The 19,376-nt window shown below is 44.2% G+C and overlaps 1 protein-coding gene across 1 annotated transcript in view; it reads left to right on the top strand.

Annotated features, from left to right (window-relative positions):
- BCAS3 (BCAS3 microtubule associated cell migration factor) overlaps window positions 1-19,376 on the top strand; it is a 448,094-nt gene that overhangs the window by 22,764 nt on the left and 405,954 nt on the right. Inside the window, 1 exon segment of the mRNA XM_032216614.1 lies at window positions 14,500-14,581. Coding sequence (XP_032072505.1) covers window positions 14,500-14,581 — 82 coding nt within the window.

Below are 19,376 nucleotides of genomic sequence, written 5' to 3'. Positions count from 1 at the left end.
TAACACCATGATGGCGGACCTATGGCACGCATGCCAGAGGGGGTACGCAGAGCCCTCCCTCTGGGCACGTGCGCCCTCACCAGCTGTTCTTCTGAGTTCTGTCGCGCGCATGCACAACTGGTCTTCAAGATTTCTCTATTTCAGTCTCTATTTCTCTGTTTCTCTATTTCAATCATATTCTAAAGCAGTGATGGTTAAATCATTTCAGCACCTAGTGCCAAAACTGGAGCACATTCATGTGTGTGCATGCGCACATGCTCCAGTTTTGGCACACAGTGCCGAAAAGGTTAACCATCACTGTCTGAACACACGTCAGTGCTGGACAGAATTGCAAACAGTTAAATCCTGTGAGGTGTAATTCCACAATTTGTGCAGGTCCCTTAGAATCCTTACCTTCTTTTTAAGCACAATTTTACGATTAGTTCTACCAGCAAGGTGTAGAATATTACAGTTGGTAGCAGTAGAGTGAAAATTTCTGTACCATTTGTGTACTGACCGTTTGAAGCTACGATGCTACCAAAAAAAAGTGACATGACCATTTTTCACACTTACAACCTCTGCAGCATCCCCACAGTGGGCTGGATCTGACCACAATCTGGCCCGCGGGCCTTGTGCTTGACACCCCTGCTCTACAGTCATGGCACTAACTTAACAGCTGCAGCGATTCTTTAAACAACTTGCGACAAGGAAGGTCATAAAGCAGGGCAAAACTCACTTAACCACTGCCTTGCTTAGCCACAGAAATTTTGGGCTCAGTTGTAGTTGTAAGGAGGGACTCAATTGTAATTGTGGTAAGGACTAGCTGTATTTCTAAAACCGAGTCTGAACGATAAGAATTTATCGCCTCGGGTCTTAATCTGATGAGTTAAAGGAGGGAGACCTTAAAGAGTAAGAATAACACCCATTGTGTCAATCTGGATTCAGCTTCAGCAATCATGGACATAACTGGGTTTTGACCCTCTCCATCACTGGAGCCCAGAACTCAGCCTTCTCCATGCTGTCGTCATCTATAACGGTTAATGTGTGTCAATAGGGATGTTCTCTGCTAATGTGCTCCAGTCTCCTTTCAAAGCTCCTGATGCTGCTTGCTGTATCAGTTAGTTTTGCCTCTGCTGGCTCTGAGCATATAGAATTAGAATTAGAATTTTATTATTTGTATGCCGCCCTTCTCCGGACTCAGGGCGGTGAACAATTCAAGGGGGAAAAAGGGGAACATAAAAAACAAAATACAAATAATAAAAGTAAACAACAGTCGCACAACCATACATGTCGGGAGGGGAGGGAACTCATCACCCCCAGGCCTGCTGGCAAAGCCAGGTTTTGACAGCTTTTCGGAAGGCCTGGAGAGAGGTGAGGGTCCGAATCCCTGCGGGGAGTTCATTCCAGAGGGCCGGAGCTGCCACAGAGAAGGCCCTCCCCCGGGTAATAGCCAGGTGGCATTGGCTGGTAGATGGCACCCGGAGGAGGCCAACCCTGTGAGATCTAAAGGCTCATCCATTCTGCTCTTAAGACCCAAGACTTTGGCAGGGGTCAAAACGGGAGGGAGGGAAAGAGAAGCAAGGCAGCGCTTCATTGTGTGCAGGTAGTCCTCGACTTACAACAGTTCATATAGTGACCGTTCAAAGTTACAACAGCACTCAAAAAAGCGACCGATGACCATTTTTTCACACCTAGGTCAGTGGTAGCATTCCCATGGCCAAGCGATTTAAATTTGGATGCTTGACAACTGCCTCATATTTATGACAGTAGCAGAGTCCCGGGCTCACGTGAGGCCCCTTATACGACCTTCTGACAAGCAAGAGACAATGGGGAAGCCAGATTCACTTAACAACCATGTTATTAATTTAACAACGTCAGCGATTCACTTAACAAAAATGGCAAGAAAAGCTGTAAAGTGGGACAAAATTTCTCACTTAACAAATTTCTCACTTAACGTTGTAAATTTGGGGCTCAATTGTGGTCATAAGTCGAGGACTACCTGTATTACGACCACAATTAGGACCAGTAATTTCTGTTGCTAAACAAGGCCGTTGTTCTTTGAGTCACAGCCAATCTTATCCCTTTTGTTGTTAAGCAAAGTCACTGCACTTAAAATGAATTACATGGTGATAAAGTGAATCCGGCTTCTGTTGATTTTGCTTGTTGGAAGCCAGCTGGGAAGGTCGCAAATGGCAATCACATGACCCCTGGGCACTGCAACCGTCATAAATATGAGTCAGTTGCCTAGCATCCAAATTTTGATTAGGTGACTATGGGGATGCTGCAGTGGTTGCAAGTGTGAACAATGACCATAAGTCATTTTTTTCAGTGATGGTGTAATTTTGAACGGTCACTAAATGAACTGTTGTATGTCGGGGATTACCTGTATATAAATATTGTGTTTAGAGGGGAAGGCTGAATCTGCTCCAAAACTTAAAATTGCCCCCATCAAACTATTTTCCAAGGCACCTGAGGGTAGTAGAACAAGAAGCAATGGGTGGAAACTAACCAAGGAGAGAAGCAACTTAGAACTGAGGAGAAATTTCCTGACAGTTAAGAACAATTAATCCGTGGAACAGAAGTTGCCTCCAGAAGTTGTGAATGCCCCAACACTGGATGTCTTTAGGAAGATGTTGGATAGCCATTTGTCTGAAACGGTATAGGGTTTCCTGCCTAGGCAGGGGATTGGACTAGAAGACCTCCAAGGTCCCTTCCAACTCTGCTATTGTATTGTATTGTATTCTGTTAAATGTTGATCCCATGTAGAGTTTTATTATTTTATCTATTGCAGCAAAAAATGGAAATTGCACATGGATATACAATACAATACAATAGCAGAGTTGGAAGGGACCTTGGAGATCTTCTAGTCCAACCTCCTGCCTGGATATTGCTGAGCTTAAAGGAGTTTTATCTCTCTGGAACCCTGCAGAAACCTCATATAGCAAATATTTTGGCTCCCACTGAGCAGATGTTGATTGTAGCAGTTTAAAATTCCTTATAATCCATGATATACAGGTAGCCCTCAATTTACAGCAGTTCATTTAGTGACTGTTCAAAGTTACAACAGATGCAGAAAAAAGTGACCTGACCATTTCTCACATGACTGTTGCAACATCCCCATGGTCAAGCAATCAAAATTTGGATGCTTGGCAACTCGTTCATATTTATGACCTCTGCCGTGTCCTGGGGTCACGTAATTGTGACCTTCTAAAGAGCAAGGTCAATGGGGGAAACCAGATTCACTTAACAAACGTGTTACCCACTTAACAAATGCGATGGTTCACTTAGCTACTGTGGCAGGAAAAGTCGTAAAATGGGGTGAACTCACTTCACACATTTCACTCAGCAACATAAATATTGGGCTCAATTGTGGTCGTGACTCGAGGACTACCTGTATTTTGAAATATGTGAACATTTCATTTTTTACTCAAAAAAGAAATTACTTTGGCAGCAGATTTGTAGTTACAACATGTATTAATTGGTGGGGGTGGGGGGAAGCAGGCAGGGCATCCTGGACGTACAACCATTCCTTCAGCAATCATTCAAATTTACGACAATACTGGAAAAAAGTGACTTAGCAACGGGTCCTCATAATTACGACAGTCACACCATCAGGGAATTAGAGAAGTTGAGCTGCAAATGTGAGTAGATTTCGAGCTAAGTGTTGTGACCTGCGAGCGGCCAGCAGAGCTGGCAGCAGATTCGGACAGTGAAGAGGTTGGGGAGGAAGATGGGCCAGTCCTGGGGTCTGGGGAAGGCTCAGATGAGGGCTCTGTGTCGGAGGCAGAGAGGGGGCCAGGGCCATATTCCAATTATCAGCTGCCTTCAATGTCAGACAGCAGTGCAGCAGAAGAACAGCTGGAGCCTGTTCCCAGTGTGCACCTGTGCAGAGTTGCCAGACGAAGGGAAGAGCTAAAGAACAAGGGTCGACTTGGGAGTAAGGCCACAGTTGGAGGGTGAATAGCCCCTCCCAGAGGAAATAAAAGAGGAGCGGGAAGGGAGTTTGCAGGAGACAATTAGCTCGCTTAATTGGTTCGTGACTCTCCGAGACGCCTTGTCAAGTTTTGCAGATCTCGGCCTGGCAGCTCTCCAAGCCAGATAAGGTCTGTGACTGCAAATCCTTCCTTGAAAGACTTTGCTGGATGTGAATGAGAGGAATTCACAGCAAATTAATAAAAGGGATTTTTGTCAGGACAAGGAGTTTGCTTCATGCTTTTGGGAAGCCTTGTTCAGAAGACTAAGATGCAGGGGGAGTTCACCACTGTTTTACATCAGGAAATAAAAAATACTGAAATCTGGAGCTGCCTTACATTTTACACCAACTGCACATTCAAAGACAAACAAAAACCATTTGTTAGATGGGATTATGAGGGTTGTCAGGCTCTAAGACTCCACAGAGATGCCAACCATTGATCAGAGGAGCCTTTGAAAACTTGCCGGCCACAATAATCTCAGCAATGATTAAAAAAAAAAATTAAAACATTTTTTTCCCCTGCCTGTGTTTTTCAGCATAAAACTCTGCACAGTTAGGTTATGTTGAGCCCCGACTCCCTGCACTTGACCTTGTTCCCAAAGGGCGTTACATGGGGGCCTTGTTTCAAATCTATCTGCAAACAGTCAAGTCCAAGTTTTAGTAGTAATCATTTTTGTTTCCTTAAGTCAACTTGGTAGGCGATCAGGAATTGGGGTGCATGGAAGGAGAAGAAGGGGGCAGTGGCAGAGAAGGTATGTTGTTGTTAGTTGCAAAGTCGTGTCCGACCCATCTTGACCCCATGGGCAACCTTCCTCCAGACCTTCCTGTCCTCTACCATCCTCTGGAGTCCATTGAAGCTCATGCCGACTGCCTCAGTGACTCCATCCAACCACCTCCTCCTCTGTCGTCCCCTTGTTCTTTTGCCCTCAGTCATTCCCAGCATGAGGCTCTTCTCCAGGGAGTCCTTCCTTCTCATTAGGTGGCCAAAGTCTTTGAGTTTCCTCTTCAGGATCTGGCCTTCTAAAGAGCAGTCAGAGTTGATCTCCTCTAGGACTGACCAGTTGGATGGCCTTGCAGTCCAAGGGACTCAATGCAGGAGTCTTCTCCAGCACCAGAGTCCAAAGGCCTCCATTCTTTGGCGCTCAGCCTTTCTTGTGGTCCAACCTTCACAGCCATCCATTGCAACTGGGAATAATAACAATAACAGTAGACTTATATACCGCTTCATAGGGCTTTCAGCCCTCTCTAAGCGGTTTTACAGAGTCAGCATATTGCCCCCAACAACAATCCGGGTCCTCATTTTACCCACCTCGGAAGGATGGAAGGCTGAGTCAACCCTGAGCCGGTGAGATTTGAACCGCTGAACTGCTGATCTAGCAGTCAGCCTGCAGTGCTGCATTTAACCACTGCGCCACCTTGGCTCTAAAACCACAGCCTTGACTATGCACACTTTTGTTGGCAGGGGGATGTCTCTGCTTTTTAGTAGGCTGTCTAGATTTGCCATAGCTTTCCTTCCCAGGAGCTGGCTTGAAATTCAACATTAAGAACACTAAGATCATGGCATACGGCCCCCTCAATTCCTGGCAAATAGATGGGGAAGAAATGGAGGTAGTGACAGATTTTATTTTCCTGGGCTCCAAGATCACTGCAGATGGGGAACTGCAGCCAAGAAGGTACGTTATGAACCCCTAAAAGATTCTGACTTGATGGGATCCAGGTAGAGAACCTTCTCTGCCATTTTCCATGAGCTCTGCGCTACTCCCCACTCCCCCCCCCCCCGAGATGAGAATAGATCATCATGCCTGGGGTTTGACTTGGACCCTCCAGCAAATGTGGCTCTCCCGAGAAACACGTTTTCCCCGTTGCATTTAGTCACAATGCGGTTTCCTCGCGTGCAGGAGCTGAGCTTTGGTGATCTATCTGAAGTCTTAAACGGCAGGCCTGCTCTTTTTATTAATAACTTGACATCCCTGTCACTTTTCAGAAGGAGGACATGTGCCTCACACATCAGCTCTGCCAGCATCCCACCCAGTTGCGGTAGAAATATCAAACAACTGGCAATTTACTGCTCTTGATGATGCCCCACTTTTGATTTTGTTATTGCTCTCATGATTGGCTGCAAAGTTTTTCTTTTCTTTTTTTTCTTTTTGGTTAATCCTTTCCATTTCTCCGCGCAGCTCCCCCCCCCCCCCCACAATCCCTCCCCATATGAAAGCTATTTTCCATGGTTGGAAAATATTTGTTTGCACAGTAAGAGAAATAGTATTCCTTTTGTTTTTGTTTGTGAGGGATTCACACTGGTGCGCTCCCAGACAACAAAGCCTGTCATCGGGAATTAAGACAAGGATTCGGATTTATCCTTGAAGTCTTTTTCTCTGCCGTCCTAAAAAAAAATCTGGTTCCAGATGTCAAGGAGACAAAAGGCACCTTTTCAGTTTTGTATGTTTCCACTCCCCCCCCTCTTGCGCATTCGGGACGGGGTTCTCGCGCTGCGGGTGGGGCTGGGCTACAGGTGTACGGCTCTTATGCTTCTGAAGACGCTGACCTCTAGCGGTTCACGCCTCGCAAAAGATGCCTAGCCAGCAGTCTTGATTCTCCGTTAATCCTTTTAAGATACAACCATAAACGAGGACAAAATTTCCCTCGCTAAGCAAGAGAGTCGTTAAGGGAATTCTGCCTCATTTTACAGCCTTTCTTGTCATTAAGTGAAACTTTGCAATTGCTCAGTTAGCAACATGGCTGTGAAGCGAACCTAGTTCCCCCCATTGACTTCCTCGTCAGAAAGTCGCAAACGGTAATCCCACAACCGCGGACACCGCAACCGTCGTAAATACGAGTCACTTGCCAAGCGTCTGAATCTTGAACCTGTGACCGTGGGAATGCCGTAGGCGCCTAAGTTGCTTTTATCAATGCTGTTGTAACTTTGAAAGCCCATCTCACAAAGTGGCTTTTTGGAAGGAGAAAATTTGGACCCTGGTTTTTCACCTAGGAACAAGGGCTACCTAGGTGGGTTTAGTCCAAACTAGGATCCTTGAACAGGTTTTCCACAGGTGTTTTCTTCCTTTGCTTCTTTTAACTTCCTAAACTTCCGTTGCTTTCTTCCCCTTCACCCCAAGTTCCCACAAAACAGTTCGCTCCTTTGGAGAGAGATCAAAAGTTGTTAGGCTTGGTGGTGTGGCATCAATTTGCTTTTCCTCCTTCCTGTTTGGAGCACACATGAAATGCACCCTGAAGGTCACCTTTTCAACCCACGTTATCTGTATTGGTTTATATCCATTCAAGGGTGGTTGATCAGATTCTGCCAAGAGCCAAAGTGGTTAGCAACACATCTCAGGAATTTCCCAGAAGGGCTCCACTTGGTCTTCCAACACTTGTCGAGTGACTTAAAGGCCCCCATCATTCTTCAGAGCTGTCCTGGCACTCCTTGACTTACAACCACAATTGGTAGCAGAATTTCTGTTGCTAAGCAAGGCTGTTATTAAGTTACAATACAATACAACACAATACAATAGCAGAGTTGGAAGGGACCTTGGACGTCTTCTAGTCCAACTCCCAGCCTAGGCAGGAAACTCTACACCACTTCAGACAAATGGCTATCCAACCTCTTCTTAAAGACTTCCAGTGTTGGAGCATTCACAACTTTTGGAGGCAACTTCTGTTCCACTGATTCATTGTTCTAACTGTCAGGAAATTCCTCCTCAGTTCTAAGTTGCTTCTCTCCTTGATTAGTTTCCACCCATTGCTTCTTGTCCTGCCCTCAGGTGCCTTGGAGAATAGCTTGACTCCCTCTTTTTTGTGGCAACCCCTGAGATATTGGAAGACGGCTATCATGTCTCCCTTAGTCCTTCTTTTCATTAAACTAGACCTACCCAGTTCCTAAAACCGTTCTTCATAGGTTTTACTCTCCAGTCCCCTAATCCTCTTTGTTGCTCTTCTCTGCACTCTTTCCAGAGTCTCCACATCTTTTCTACATCGTGGCGACCAAAACTGGATGCCGTATTCCAAGTGTGGCCTTACTAAGGCCTTATAAAGTGGTATTAACCCTTCGCGTGATCTTGATTCTCTCCCTCTGTCTATGCAGCCTAGAACTGTGTTGGCTTTTTTGGCAGCTGTTGCACACAGCTGGCTCCTATTGAAATGGTTGTCCACTAGGACTCCAAGATCCCCCTCACAGTTACTACTATTGGGCAAGGTACCACCTATACTGTACCTGTGCATTTAGTTTTTCTTGCCTAAATGTAGAACCTTATTTACTTAAGTTAATCGTGGCCCATTTTACAACTTTTTGTCATGACCCCGTCAGAGCCTGAGTTGGTAGAGGAGGATGAGCGGAGGCCGATGGAGATCGAGGGGGTAGCCATGTTGGCTTTGGAGGAACGCAGGGAGGAATAGGACCAGGCAGCCCCAGGTCCCTCAGACTTGGGACGGCTTGCCAACAGAGACGAACAGGGGCAAGATGACCGAGAGAGGGCAGGCAGTGGAGATGAGGAGCGTTGGAGCTCAGGGGATGAGCAAGGAAAGCCCCTCCTGATCCCCGAGGACAGAGAGTTTTCTTGCCATGGTTGTTAAGTGAATCATTGCAGTTATGTTAGTCACCCGGTTGTTAAGTGAACTGACTTTCCCGTTGACGTTGCTTATCAGAAGCTCGCCACAGGGGATTGGGTGACCTCCGGGGTGCTGCAACTGTCATAAGAGTGGAAAACAGACCCTGGAAACTACAGCCTAACATTAATACTTGGGAAGATACTGGAAAAAATAATTTTAATAAAACCAGATCTGTGAACATCTAGAAACAAATACAGTTATAACTGGTAGCCAGCACAGGTTTGTTAAAAACAGATCGTTGCCAAACCGATCTCATTTCATTCTTTGACAAAGCAACTAAATTAGTAGACGAGCGAAATGCTGTGGGCGTCGTATACTCAGACTTCAGCAAGGCGTTCGACAAAGTAGACCCACAGCCCACCTCTTGGTTAACTAGAAAAATGTGGAACTGTTTTGCAGGACTGGGATGCTGCCACTTAACAACCGTGGTCGTAAGTCACTTTTTTTCAGTGCTGTTGTAACTTTGAACGGTCACTAAACGAACCGTCGCAAGTGGAGGAGTTACCTGTACTGTTGCTGTTTGTCCTTTCCATTTATTTTAAGCTCAAGGTTCTTTGCACAGCCTTCAAAACGTTCAGAGAGTCTCCCTACGCTGCAAACCTTCACCCCTTCCAGTTGCTTATGTTTCTGAATGACAGCTTTCATTTGCTCTGTTCTAGTCATGAGATCCATCCTCCCCCCCCCTCCTCCTCCCCAACCGTCAATTATGTCAGTGAAATCATATTTGCTTCCCTGGATGAAAAGTAGACGCTCATCTTATTTATTTTCTATACCCTGAGCCTCAGTCGTTTAGACAATGAAGAGCATGAACTCACCGGTGGAGAGCCGGTGTTTGTCCTGATCCTTTATGGAGCGAGGTTTAATAGCTTCTGTTAAAGCAACATTCCATAAACCTGGCAGATCATAACTGCAGGGTTCCTGTCACCACGGCAGAATGTTTTTGTTTTTCTTTGACTCCCTTTATAGGCTTCCAGGAGAGGCTTGAGTACACAGTTGACTTAGAGGGAAAAGCACCCAGGCCCTCCTCACTGACAAACTAGTATTATCTTTCCTTGGAAAGTGGGTGGCTTAATACACTTTCGACAGTAAATAATCTCTCAGTCACCCCTAACGGGCAACCCGAAGCTCCCGAGAGGCACCTCTTGCAGTCAGGAACTGTTTTTGGAGGACTGGGACAGCATTTCAAACAATGCCAGATGCAGGAGAAGGACAGGCAGAGAGCCTGGGGTGGAGATAAGAGAGGAGTCGGCCTAGAATCGTTACCTTCCCACAAGGGATCTAAATCCAATCCTCCTTGAATTCCCTTGACTTTTATCTAGCACCAATTTAGTGTTGACTGTTAGTAGATTCTTGTGTGTAGCCATGAGCAATAAATCAGTTTCATTGGAACTTAATGTGTGGGCCTGATTCTTTGTGCCTGACAGTTCAATCCCTTTGAACACATCCTTCCTTCCTTCCTTCCTTCCTTCCTTCCTTCCTTCCTTCCTTCCTTCCTTCTTTCCTTCTACTTCTTCCCTTCCCCTCCCTTCTTTCCTTTCCCTTCCTCCTCCTTCCTTCCTACCTACCTTCTTTCTTTCCCTCCCTCCCTCCCTCCCTCCTTCCTTCCTTCCTTCCTTCCTTCTACTTCTTCCCTTCCTCCTCCTTCCTTCCTTCTACTCCTTCCCTCCCTTCCAAGTTGCCTTCGGAAGTTGTGGGAACTTCATCACTGGAGGCTTTTGAGAAGAGACTGGACAGCCATCTGTCAAAAATGGTGCAGGGTCTCCTGCTTGGACAGGGAGGTTGGACTAGATAACCTCCAAGGTCCCTTTTAACTCTGTTAATCTCTAATCCATTCCTTCCTTCCTTCCTTCCTTCCTTCCTTCCTTCCGCCATTCCTTCACAAGGTCTGATTCTTTGACAAGTTCCTGTTAGCTCTCCATGTTCATATGTTCAGCATTGGGGTTTTTTCTTTTTGGAAATTGTAATATAATTTTTAGTGGCCTGTTGTTTTACTTTGTACACATTTATGCTGAATTCCAGAGTTCTATTCAATTGTAAATAATGACACCCATTTATCAAAACTCACACATATTATAATTTATTATGTTATTTAATTCATTGGATAAATCCCATGATTTTCTATGAGTTCTGTTTGTTTGAAAGTTTGGAAATAGTTATTCAAGAAACATTCCTCCTTTGTGGGTCTAAAGGCATCATTTTTTTGTACAAAATCTGAGATGAAAATTGATGTAAACAGATCTTTCAAAAATTCCATTGTGTTTATGAGGAAAATTCAAATGTAGTAAAAATGACTGCTTCAAGGATATATTAATATACTAAATTAGAAATATTCCTCTCTTAATGATTTTAACATTTTCTAGCAGTTTGATATGATATTAAGAATTTTTAATTGAAAGAATATTGTTAGATTTTCTTTATCCAATCTGTAGTTGTCTCATTGGTGTGTTAGTATTTTTTATTTCTTTCTTTATCGTTCATAATATATTTGGATTTTGCTTCATTATGGAATTACAGATAAAATAACAAAAGACAGTATAAAGCAATGTTCAAATAATGAATGGATTTTGCTTATATTTTAGTACAGCTGTTATATTTCCTGCTTTAAACATTTGGAAGATGTTTTAACAGAAGTATAATTTTGACCCTCATGGCTTATATCAAGATCCTTACAAGACATTCCTACTTTAGGATTCTGCAGAAACATTTATTTATGTTACTTTTATGATGGTTTATTGGGCAAGTTAAGTGGCTTGCAAACACAATAAAACTTATAACATACAGCTCAGTCCAATTAATAAAATCATACACAATCAGTCCATAAAATAAAGGACGAATGATTACAAGTAGTTTTGATCATAAAACTGGCGAGTATATCTTTTTTTTGGCAGTTATATATGATTTATTCCAGATCAGTTTATTTCCGATCAATTTTTCAAGGCATTGGGAGGAGAAATTTGGATTGCTAAAGATTGCAGAATGATAATATATTAAACTAAAACTTCACTAGATCATCCATGTCATGTTTATCCCAAAGGTGATTTTTCAGAAAGCAGCTGGACTTTCTTTGTTTTTTTTTTCCTTGAAGACTTTTCACTTCTCATCTAAGAAGTTTCTTCCGTTCTGAAGAAGCAGAGAACTGAAGAAGCTTCGTGGATAAGGAGTGAAACATTTTCAAGGAAAAAAAAACAAAGAAAGCCCAGTTGCCTTTTAAAAAGCACCTTTGAGTTGATTTGGCAATGTAGCCTGGATGTATTAAGAGCATCTAAAACACCACTATTGGATTACGCTTCTATCATTACGCAGCTTTAAATAAAATAATAACTAAAAGTTAGAGTTACATGATTATTTGCATGAACTCTAGACTAGGTAATGAGAGTGTAAGGACATGAATGTGCTTCTGAATTATCCCAAAGGTGCTTTTTATTGTGGCCTGCCAATGGCCAGCAGAGCTGGCAGCAGATTCGGACAGTGAGGAGGTTGGGGAGGAACCTGGGCCAGTCCTGGAGGCTGGGGAAGGCTTGGACGAGGGCTCTGTGTCGGAGGCAGAGAGGATGGAGTCTGACATCAGCAAGGCAGAAGAACAACGGGAGCCTGTTCCCAGTGTGCACGTGCGCAGAGCTGCCAGAAGGCAAGAACAATTCAGCAAACAGGGTTGACTTGGGAGTAAGGCTTGGAGATGATTGGCCCCTCCTATAGGACATAAAAGAGGAGCGAAGGGGAGGTGAGCTTTTGCAGGAAGCAATTAGTTCATCTGGTCAGTTCAAGCTTTGAAAAGTTCTGTTTGGCTCTGTGCTACGTTGGAACTTGCTCTGCATTTGGCAATTAGGTCTCTGGCAGCCTTCCAAGGGAGATAAGGTGGGTGTTTATCAACATTCCCCTGAAAGACTGCGGCAAAAGAGGGTTTTTGGGAGTAAGATTGCGATTTATGCTTTCTCGGGAAGCCTAGGTCAGAACACTTTTTTCAAGAGTGAACTGGGCTTTCTTGTTTTTCTTTGAAGAGGTTTCACTTCACATCCAAGAAGCTTCTCCAGCTTAGCTGAGCTGAGCTGAAGAAGCTTCTTGGATGAGAAGCGAAAGGTCTTCAAAGAAGAACAAGAAAGCCTTGTTTCCTTTTGAAAAAGCACCTTTGAGACAACCATGACCTGGATGACTGAGAATCTCCGCAGACCTTTAGCTGTGCTGCTTCTGAATTACTTTAAGGTAATCCTCATCTTACAACCATTCTTTTAGTGACCGTTTTGAAGTTGCAACAGCACTCAAGAAGTGACTTATGACTGGTCCTCCTATTTAGAGGTGAGGTGGCGCAGTGGTTAAATGCAGCACTGCAGGCTACTTCACTGACTGCAGTTCTACAGTTCAGCTGTTCAAATCTCACCGGCTCAGGGTTGACTCAGCCTTCCATCCTTCCGAGGTGGGTAAAATGAGGACCCGGATTGTTGTTGGGGGCAATATGCTGACTCTGTAAACCGCTTAGAGAGGGCTGAAAGCCCTATGAAGCGGTATATAAGTCTAACTGCTATTACGACTGTCACAGCATCCTCACGCCCATGTGATCAATATTTGGGTGCTTAGCAAAGAGCTTATTATATCCACCCCTGTTTACAAGTGTCCTGTGGACTGCCATGGGCAAACTTTCCCAGCCAGCTTCTGGCAAGCAAAGTCAATGGAGGAAACTGGTTTTACTTAACAAACGGTGGCAAAAAAAAAAAAGATCGAAAAAATTGAGCACAACTCACTTTACAACCCGCCTTGCTTTGCAGTGGAAACTCTGGTCCCAACCATGGTCATAAGTCGAGGACTACCCCTCTCAAAAATTTGTTACTCACTTTATGAGGAATGAAGGGGGTTTAATCAAGGATGAAAGTAGCAGAGCCGATCACTGTTTAATGTTGGAAAAAAATTGATCTGCCCCACTTTTATGAACCTGAATTGCACTTCATGTTTACTAGAAGCCCCTTCTAAGCAGGAGAAGAGATTCATTTCATTGAATCACAATTCAACATAGGCTAAAATCAGAATTCTCTCACGTGGGTAAATTAAAAAAATGTACTCGATCACTCCCAAGGCCCTTCGTATCCAATATCCTGTACCCCAAAGTCACCGAAAAGATTTTGGAATGTCCACAAGCAGGTCGTTTTAAAAAGAATTTACTATATTACTTTTTATATCTTCCTTTTCCCCTCCAAAGACATTTTACATGGAGTTTCAACTTTTGTGCCATGTGTTTAGCCATGTCAAAGAGGAGAAAACTAAGAGTATTAGTCTAAGTATTAGACTAAACCATCTGAAGAAGGGTTACAGGATTTGGGTTTGGCTAGTCTAGAGAAAAGAAGGACTAGGGTGGGACATCATAGCAGTCTTCCAGTGTTAGAGGGGCTGCTACAAAGAAGAAGGGGGTCAACTTATTTACCAAAGTATCAGAAGGAAGGACAATAAACAACCGGATGGAAACTAATCAAGGAGAGAAGCAACCTAGAATTAAGGAGAAAATTCCTAACAGTGAGAACAATTATGTAGTGGCACAGTTTGCCTTCAGAGGTTGTGGGAGCTTCATCCCTGGAAGGTTTTAAGAAAAGGCTGGACAGCCGTCTATCTAAAATGGTTTAGGGTCTCCTGCTTGAGCAGGGAGTTGGACTAGAAGACCTCCAAGCTCCCTTCCAATTATTTTCTGATTGATTGATCCTTCTAAATAATGTCTGGATGCTGAAACAAAGGTTTTGGACCTCCATCTTCCTACAGTAGTAGCTAAAAGAGCTTTGGATCAGACCAATACATTAGAAACATTTTCTTTTCTTTGTACAGATCTGTTCATTGTTGATGCAAGAATTTCTGTTCATTCTGAATAAGTGGTTTTAAAAGCCTGCAAATAATTAAAATGCCCTTTTCACAAACGGGAGTAAAAGCATTGTCTTATCTAAGGCCTGTATCTCTTTGTTGAGCAGATTAGTGGAGAAGCTCAAGAACTTTACTCTATCCGACACGGTCCTGTCCGAGCAGCCCGGGTTCTGCCATCCCCACAGATCTGTAAGTACAGAATCTTGTATATCCATCTTTCTTTTCCTTCCTTCCTTCCTTCCTTCCTTCCTTCCTTCCTTCCTTCCTTCCTTCCTTCCTTCCTTCCCTCTTTCTTTCTTTCTTTCTTTCTTTCTTTCCTTCCTTCCCTCCCTCCCTCCCTCCCTCCCTCCCTCCCTCCCTCCCTCCCTCTCTTTCTTTCTTTCTTTCTTTCTTTCTTTCTCCCTCCGAGAAGGAACTGGATTGTTCATGCAATTGCTAAATTAGTTTGAGAGCAAGGCTCTTCTTCCCAATTTCATAGGGAAACTTAATCTTCTGAACAAAATAAAATGCATTACCATTTATGCCTCTTTCTTCCCAATTCACTTGTAGAATCTTGGTGAACAGGGTATTTATCTGAACGAAGTTGGAAGAGTGGGGGAAAGATGGTGGGAGCTGCTGTTGGTTGTACCTGTACCCTCTTTTGTAGTATGGAAGTGGTTGGTTTTTCCTCCACCATCAGTCTCGCTCCAAACAAACAACATTTCAACCAACAATACATTATATAAACAAGCAAGGAATTTGAATTTGAATTTGAATTTACTTTATTTGTATGCCGCCCTTTTCCCTGAAAGGGACTCAGGGCGGCTCACAATTCAAGGGAGGGGAAAACAAACAAAATTACAAAATATAAAGACCATACACAGTTAAAAAACACAACAATCATACCATTCTGGGTGGGGCTGTAAGTCTTTAGCCCCAGGCCTGTCGGAACAGCCAGGTCTTAAGGGCTATGCGGAAGGCCTGGAGGGTGGTGAGGGTACGAATCTCCACGGGGAGTTCGTTCCACAGGGTCGGAGCAGCCACAGAGAAGGCCCTCCTCCGGGTAGTCACCAGTGGACACTGGGCGGCTGATGGAATTCGGAGGAGGCCTAGTCTGTGGGATCTTATTGGTCTAGTGGAGGTAATTGGCAGTAGGCGGTCTCTCAAGTACCCAGATCCAATACCATGAAGGGCTTTGTAGGTGACAACTAGCACCTTGAAGCGAATCTGGAGACCAACAGGCAGCCAGTGCAGCTCGCGGAGGATAGGTGTTACGTGGGTGAATCGAGGCGCACCCACGATCGCTCGCGCGGCTGCATTCTGGACAAGCTGAAGTCGCCGAATACTCTTCAAGGGCAGCCCCATGTAGAGCACGTTGGAAGGAAGCAGTATCCTGGTTAGAATGCAGAAGTACGTGGTCAAATATCACACCATAATATGGTATAATTTGATCACCAGGCAAGTTCTATAAGGTCAGGATGGACTCCAATTTGTTTATTAGTTTGTATGCTGTTGTTTATTAGTTTTGTATGCCGCCCACTCCCGAAGGACTCCGGGCGGCTGAGCCTAGGCCAGTGTTTCCAATTATATCGTAAAAAGTGCCATGCCAAAACAGGATACAAGGATGGAGGGTTATAGGCACCATGAAAAGATTAACTCAGCCTTGTCTTTTAAAAGTCCCTTGGATTATTTGGAAGAATATACAGGTAACCCTCCACTTACAACAATTCATTTAGTGACCGTTCAATGTTACAACAGCACTGAAAGAAGTGATTTACGACTGCTTCCCCACAGTTATGACCTTTGTAGCAGCCCCAGGATCAAAATTCAGATGCTTGGCAACCGGTTCATGCTTATGACCATGGCTGTGTCCCAAGATCACACGATCCCCTTTTGTGAACTTCTGACGATTAAAGCCAGTGGGGACAGCCAGATTCACTCCACAGCGCTGTTACTAACTTATCAACTGCAGGGATTCCCTTAACAGCTGTGGCAGGAAAGGTCGTAAAATGTGGCAAAGCTCACTTAACCAATGTCTCACTGAACAACAACAGAAATGTTGGGCTCAATTATGGGCGAGGACTACGTGTAGTGTTGAGAGCATAATCATTGTTTAGTCCTAGAGTTTGCAGTGCTTAGTATGTGTGGGTGTGTGGGAGAGAGAGAGAGAGAGGGAGGGAGGGAGGGAGAGGGGGGAGAGAGATCAATGTTATGCCTCATGAAGATGGGTTTCTGTTGTGGCTCGGCAGGAGCCTTTGAAGCTGCTATCAGACTCTGACAGTGAGGGGCCCTATGAGTCAGGCTTGGAGGAGGCGGAGGGCCCTGGACAGGGTTCTGACTCCGAGCCGGGCTCAGAGAGACTAGTTGGTCCCCAGGTAATGACTGAGCCTTGGATCAGAGAGAGAGGCTGACACAGAAACCTCTTGTGAGTTGTTTCGGGATGCACGCAGGAGAAGGGCTGACCGACGTAAGGAACAATTGAGGACTCACAGGAGATGATAACGAGCAGCTGTTGCTCATTAGGATCTCCTCCTGTAGCTGTTGCTCATTAGGATCTCCTCCTGCTGATAAAAGTGACTGGTGGTGCCACGCCCTGGTTGCAGAAGTCAACGTTCCGTTTCTGTTCTAGTCAACATTCTCCGTTCGTGTGCAACCATAGAGAAAAGCACTTGGATAAGTGACTTGATTTATATAATCCTGTTTTGTAGCAGTTTATGAGTGAGGACTTTTGCCAGAGCATTTATCTGTGTTTATTTTGGGCTCTCAGCCAGCAAGAGCCAGGACTGACAAAAACATTCCTTTGAACATTCTGTTTGGCTTTCGTTTTTGAACGGACAAGGTGGGGGTCAGAACAGGTTTCTAGGAATTGATGCGCGCCACTCAGCATAGTCTTGGTGAATGAAAGCTTCTACGGAACTTATTTACTGAGTTAGAGAAAGTACAGCTTTTGCTACCCTGATGTCCTGCCTCTTCAGCTGAATGGCAAAATGCGCTCTCCAGCAAGCGAGGCGTTGCAGAGTTTGTCTGAACTTGGCTAACAGAGACCCTCCGGGTAGTAGCCCTTCCAAACAGCGGGTGTGGATGGAAACCTCGCTTGCGATTCTGAATTTAATTCCGGGTTATGCAGAATTTTGCATTGCTCTGCGAGTGCCTTTAAAAAAAAAAAAAAAAAGAAGGCAGCGGCCTGAAGGGCTGACTTAGCATGTTTCTGTGTTAAATAAAGGAATAATAATTATTTAGGTTGATCTGTAAAGGAAGGCAGATGTTCGAAACGCCTGCATGCGGTCAAGCATCTTGGGTGGCTGTGTGGTTTTCCATCCTCTTAATACAAAAGTAATTCTTCAGCAGATGTATTACACAAACTCCGCTTGGTAGGTGACCCAGTGTCAGTAGCTTTTAGCAGCCTGAGAGGGAGCTAGGCGGATCTTGGCTTATTAAACGCTACCATTTAAGTGATGGATTTCTGGTTAGATTGGGTTAAAATGAAAGCTGTCCTGTGCAGGCCTTCAAAAGAAATTATAGGGCCTAATTTTCATGATTCAAACCGTTTTCAGCTATATATGAAAGCGGGTGAAAGTCCTAATGAAATCCACGTTCAGCACTGGCCTTCTTTACGGTTGAACGTTTTTTAATTTATTGCTAAATATATAATCGGCTGTACCCATCAGAATGTTTTCCTTTTCTGCTTACCGACTTTAGGACTGAATATGGAAACTTTTTGTTAAGGCTGAAAAATTTATGGACTTGGGCAGAAGTGGTTCTCTGCTTAAAAAGGGATACAACAGCCCCTTATGCCAGCAAAAAGCAGGGGGGGGGCTTGTTTCTCCAGTGGATTTGGAAGGAAGCCATTTAGTTTTGTTTGGTAATAGATTTAGCACAAAGGCAAGCAATGCGTCACACAAAGTGTAATTTAGTGCAGGAAGACATGGACATTGTCCGTTGCATTTCAGCTGCATTCAATTTTCTCTCTTAGAGGAGCCAGTGTTGATGTGAAGATCAACTCTGGCTCCTGTGTGGTGTATGTGGTGGTTGAAAACCAGTGCTTTCTTTTATTATGTACAGGTAGCCCTCGACGTGAGCCCGACGTTTGTGTTGCTAAGCGAGTGGTTAAGTGAGTTTGCGATCTTTCTTGCCACAGTTGCTAAGTGAATCACTGCCGTTATTAATTAGGAACATGGTTGTTAAGTGAATCTGGTTCCCCCTTGGACTTTGCCTGTCAGGACTGGTCACCAAGGACACTGCAACCGCCATAAATATGAGCCAGTTGCCAAGTGGCTGAAGGTCACAAAAAAGTGATCACATGACCCTGAGACATTGCAACCGTCATAAATACCTGCCAGTTGCCAAACAGCTGGATTTTGGTCACGTGACCATGGGGATGCTGCAGCGGTCATTAAGTATCAATGGTCATTTTGCTTTTTCAATGCTGTTGCAACTTGGAGTGGTCGCTAAAAATGGTTATAAAACGAGGACTAGCTACATTATAAGAACCTTAATCTGAAAATACTAAAGTTTATGTTGTCTAGGGAGTGATGCAATTTGCAAAGTAGCCAACTAGCCTTATATAGTTGGAAAAAAGGGGTGCAATGTATTTATTCAGTGTATTATTACTTCCCCATCTCCAATATGACTAACATTTCTGCACTTCCTTAATTTATCCTTTATCTGTTTGATTGTCAGCGTTCCAAATATCATCCAGAATTAAATCAGAGTTCAAGGCAGAGCATTCCTCAAAGTTCCAATTTATTAAGAGAGACACGTTGGTACATCTGTGGAAAACCCGAATCTGAAAGCTTCCTGGGTTTCCCACCCAGTTGAAAGTTCATCCTCTTGCCCCACACCCACAAGCCCATCACATGGTCCAATCTTCCACTGTCACACTGGCATTTCCACCCTTCTAGTTCCGGTCAGGTGCGGAGACAAAGGATGACCTTGGGCTTCTAAAAAGGAATGTTTTATTTGGACAACCACATTCTACTCCTTACTATTCCCCCTCCCAATTCCC

The sequence above is a fragment of the Thamnophis elegans genome, chromosome 4, assembly GCF_009769535.1.
Source record: "Thamnophis elegans isolate rThaEle1 chromosome 4, rThaEle1.pri, whole genome shotgun sequence".
Classification (NCBI taxonomy): Eukaryota; Metazoa; Chordata; class Lepidosauria; order Squamata; family Colubridae; genus Thamnophis; species Thamnophis elegans.
Note: the sequence above shows the minus strand (reverse complement) of the source record. Positions and strands in the feature narration are given on the sequence as shown.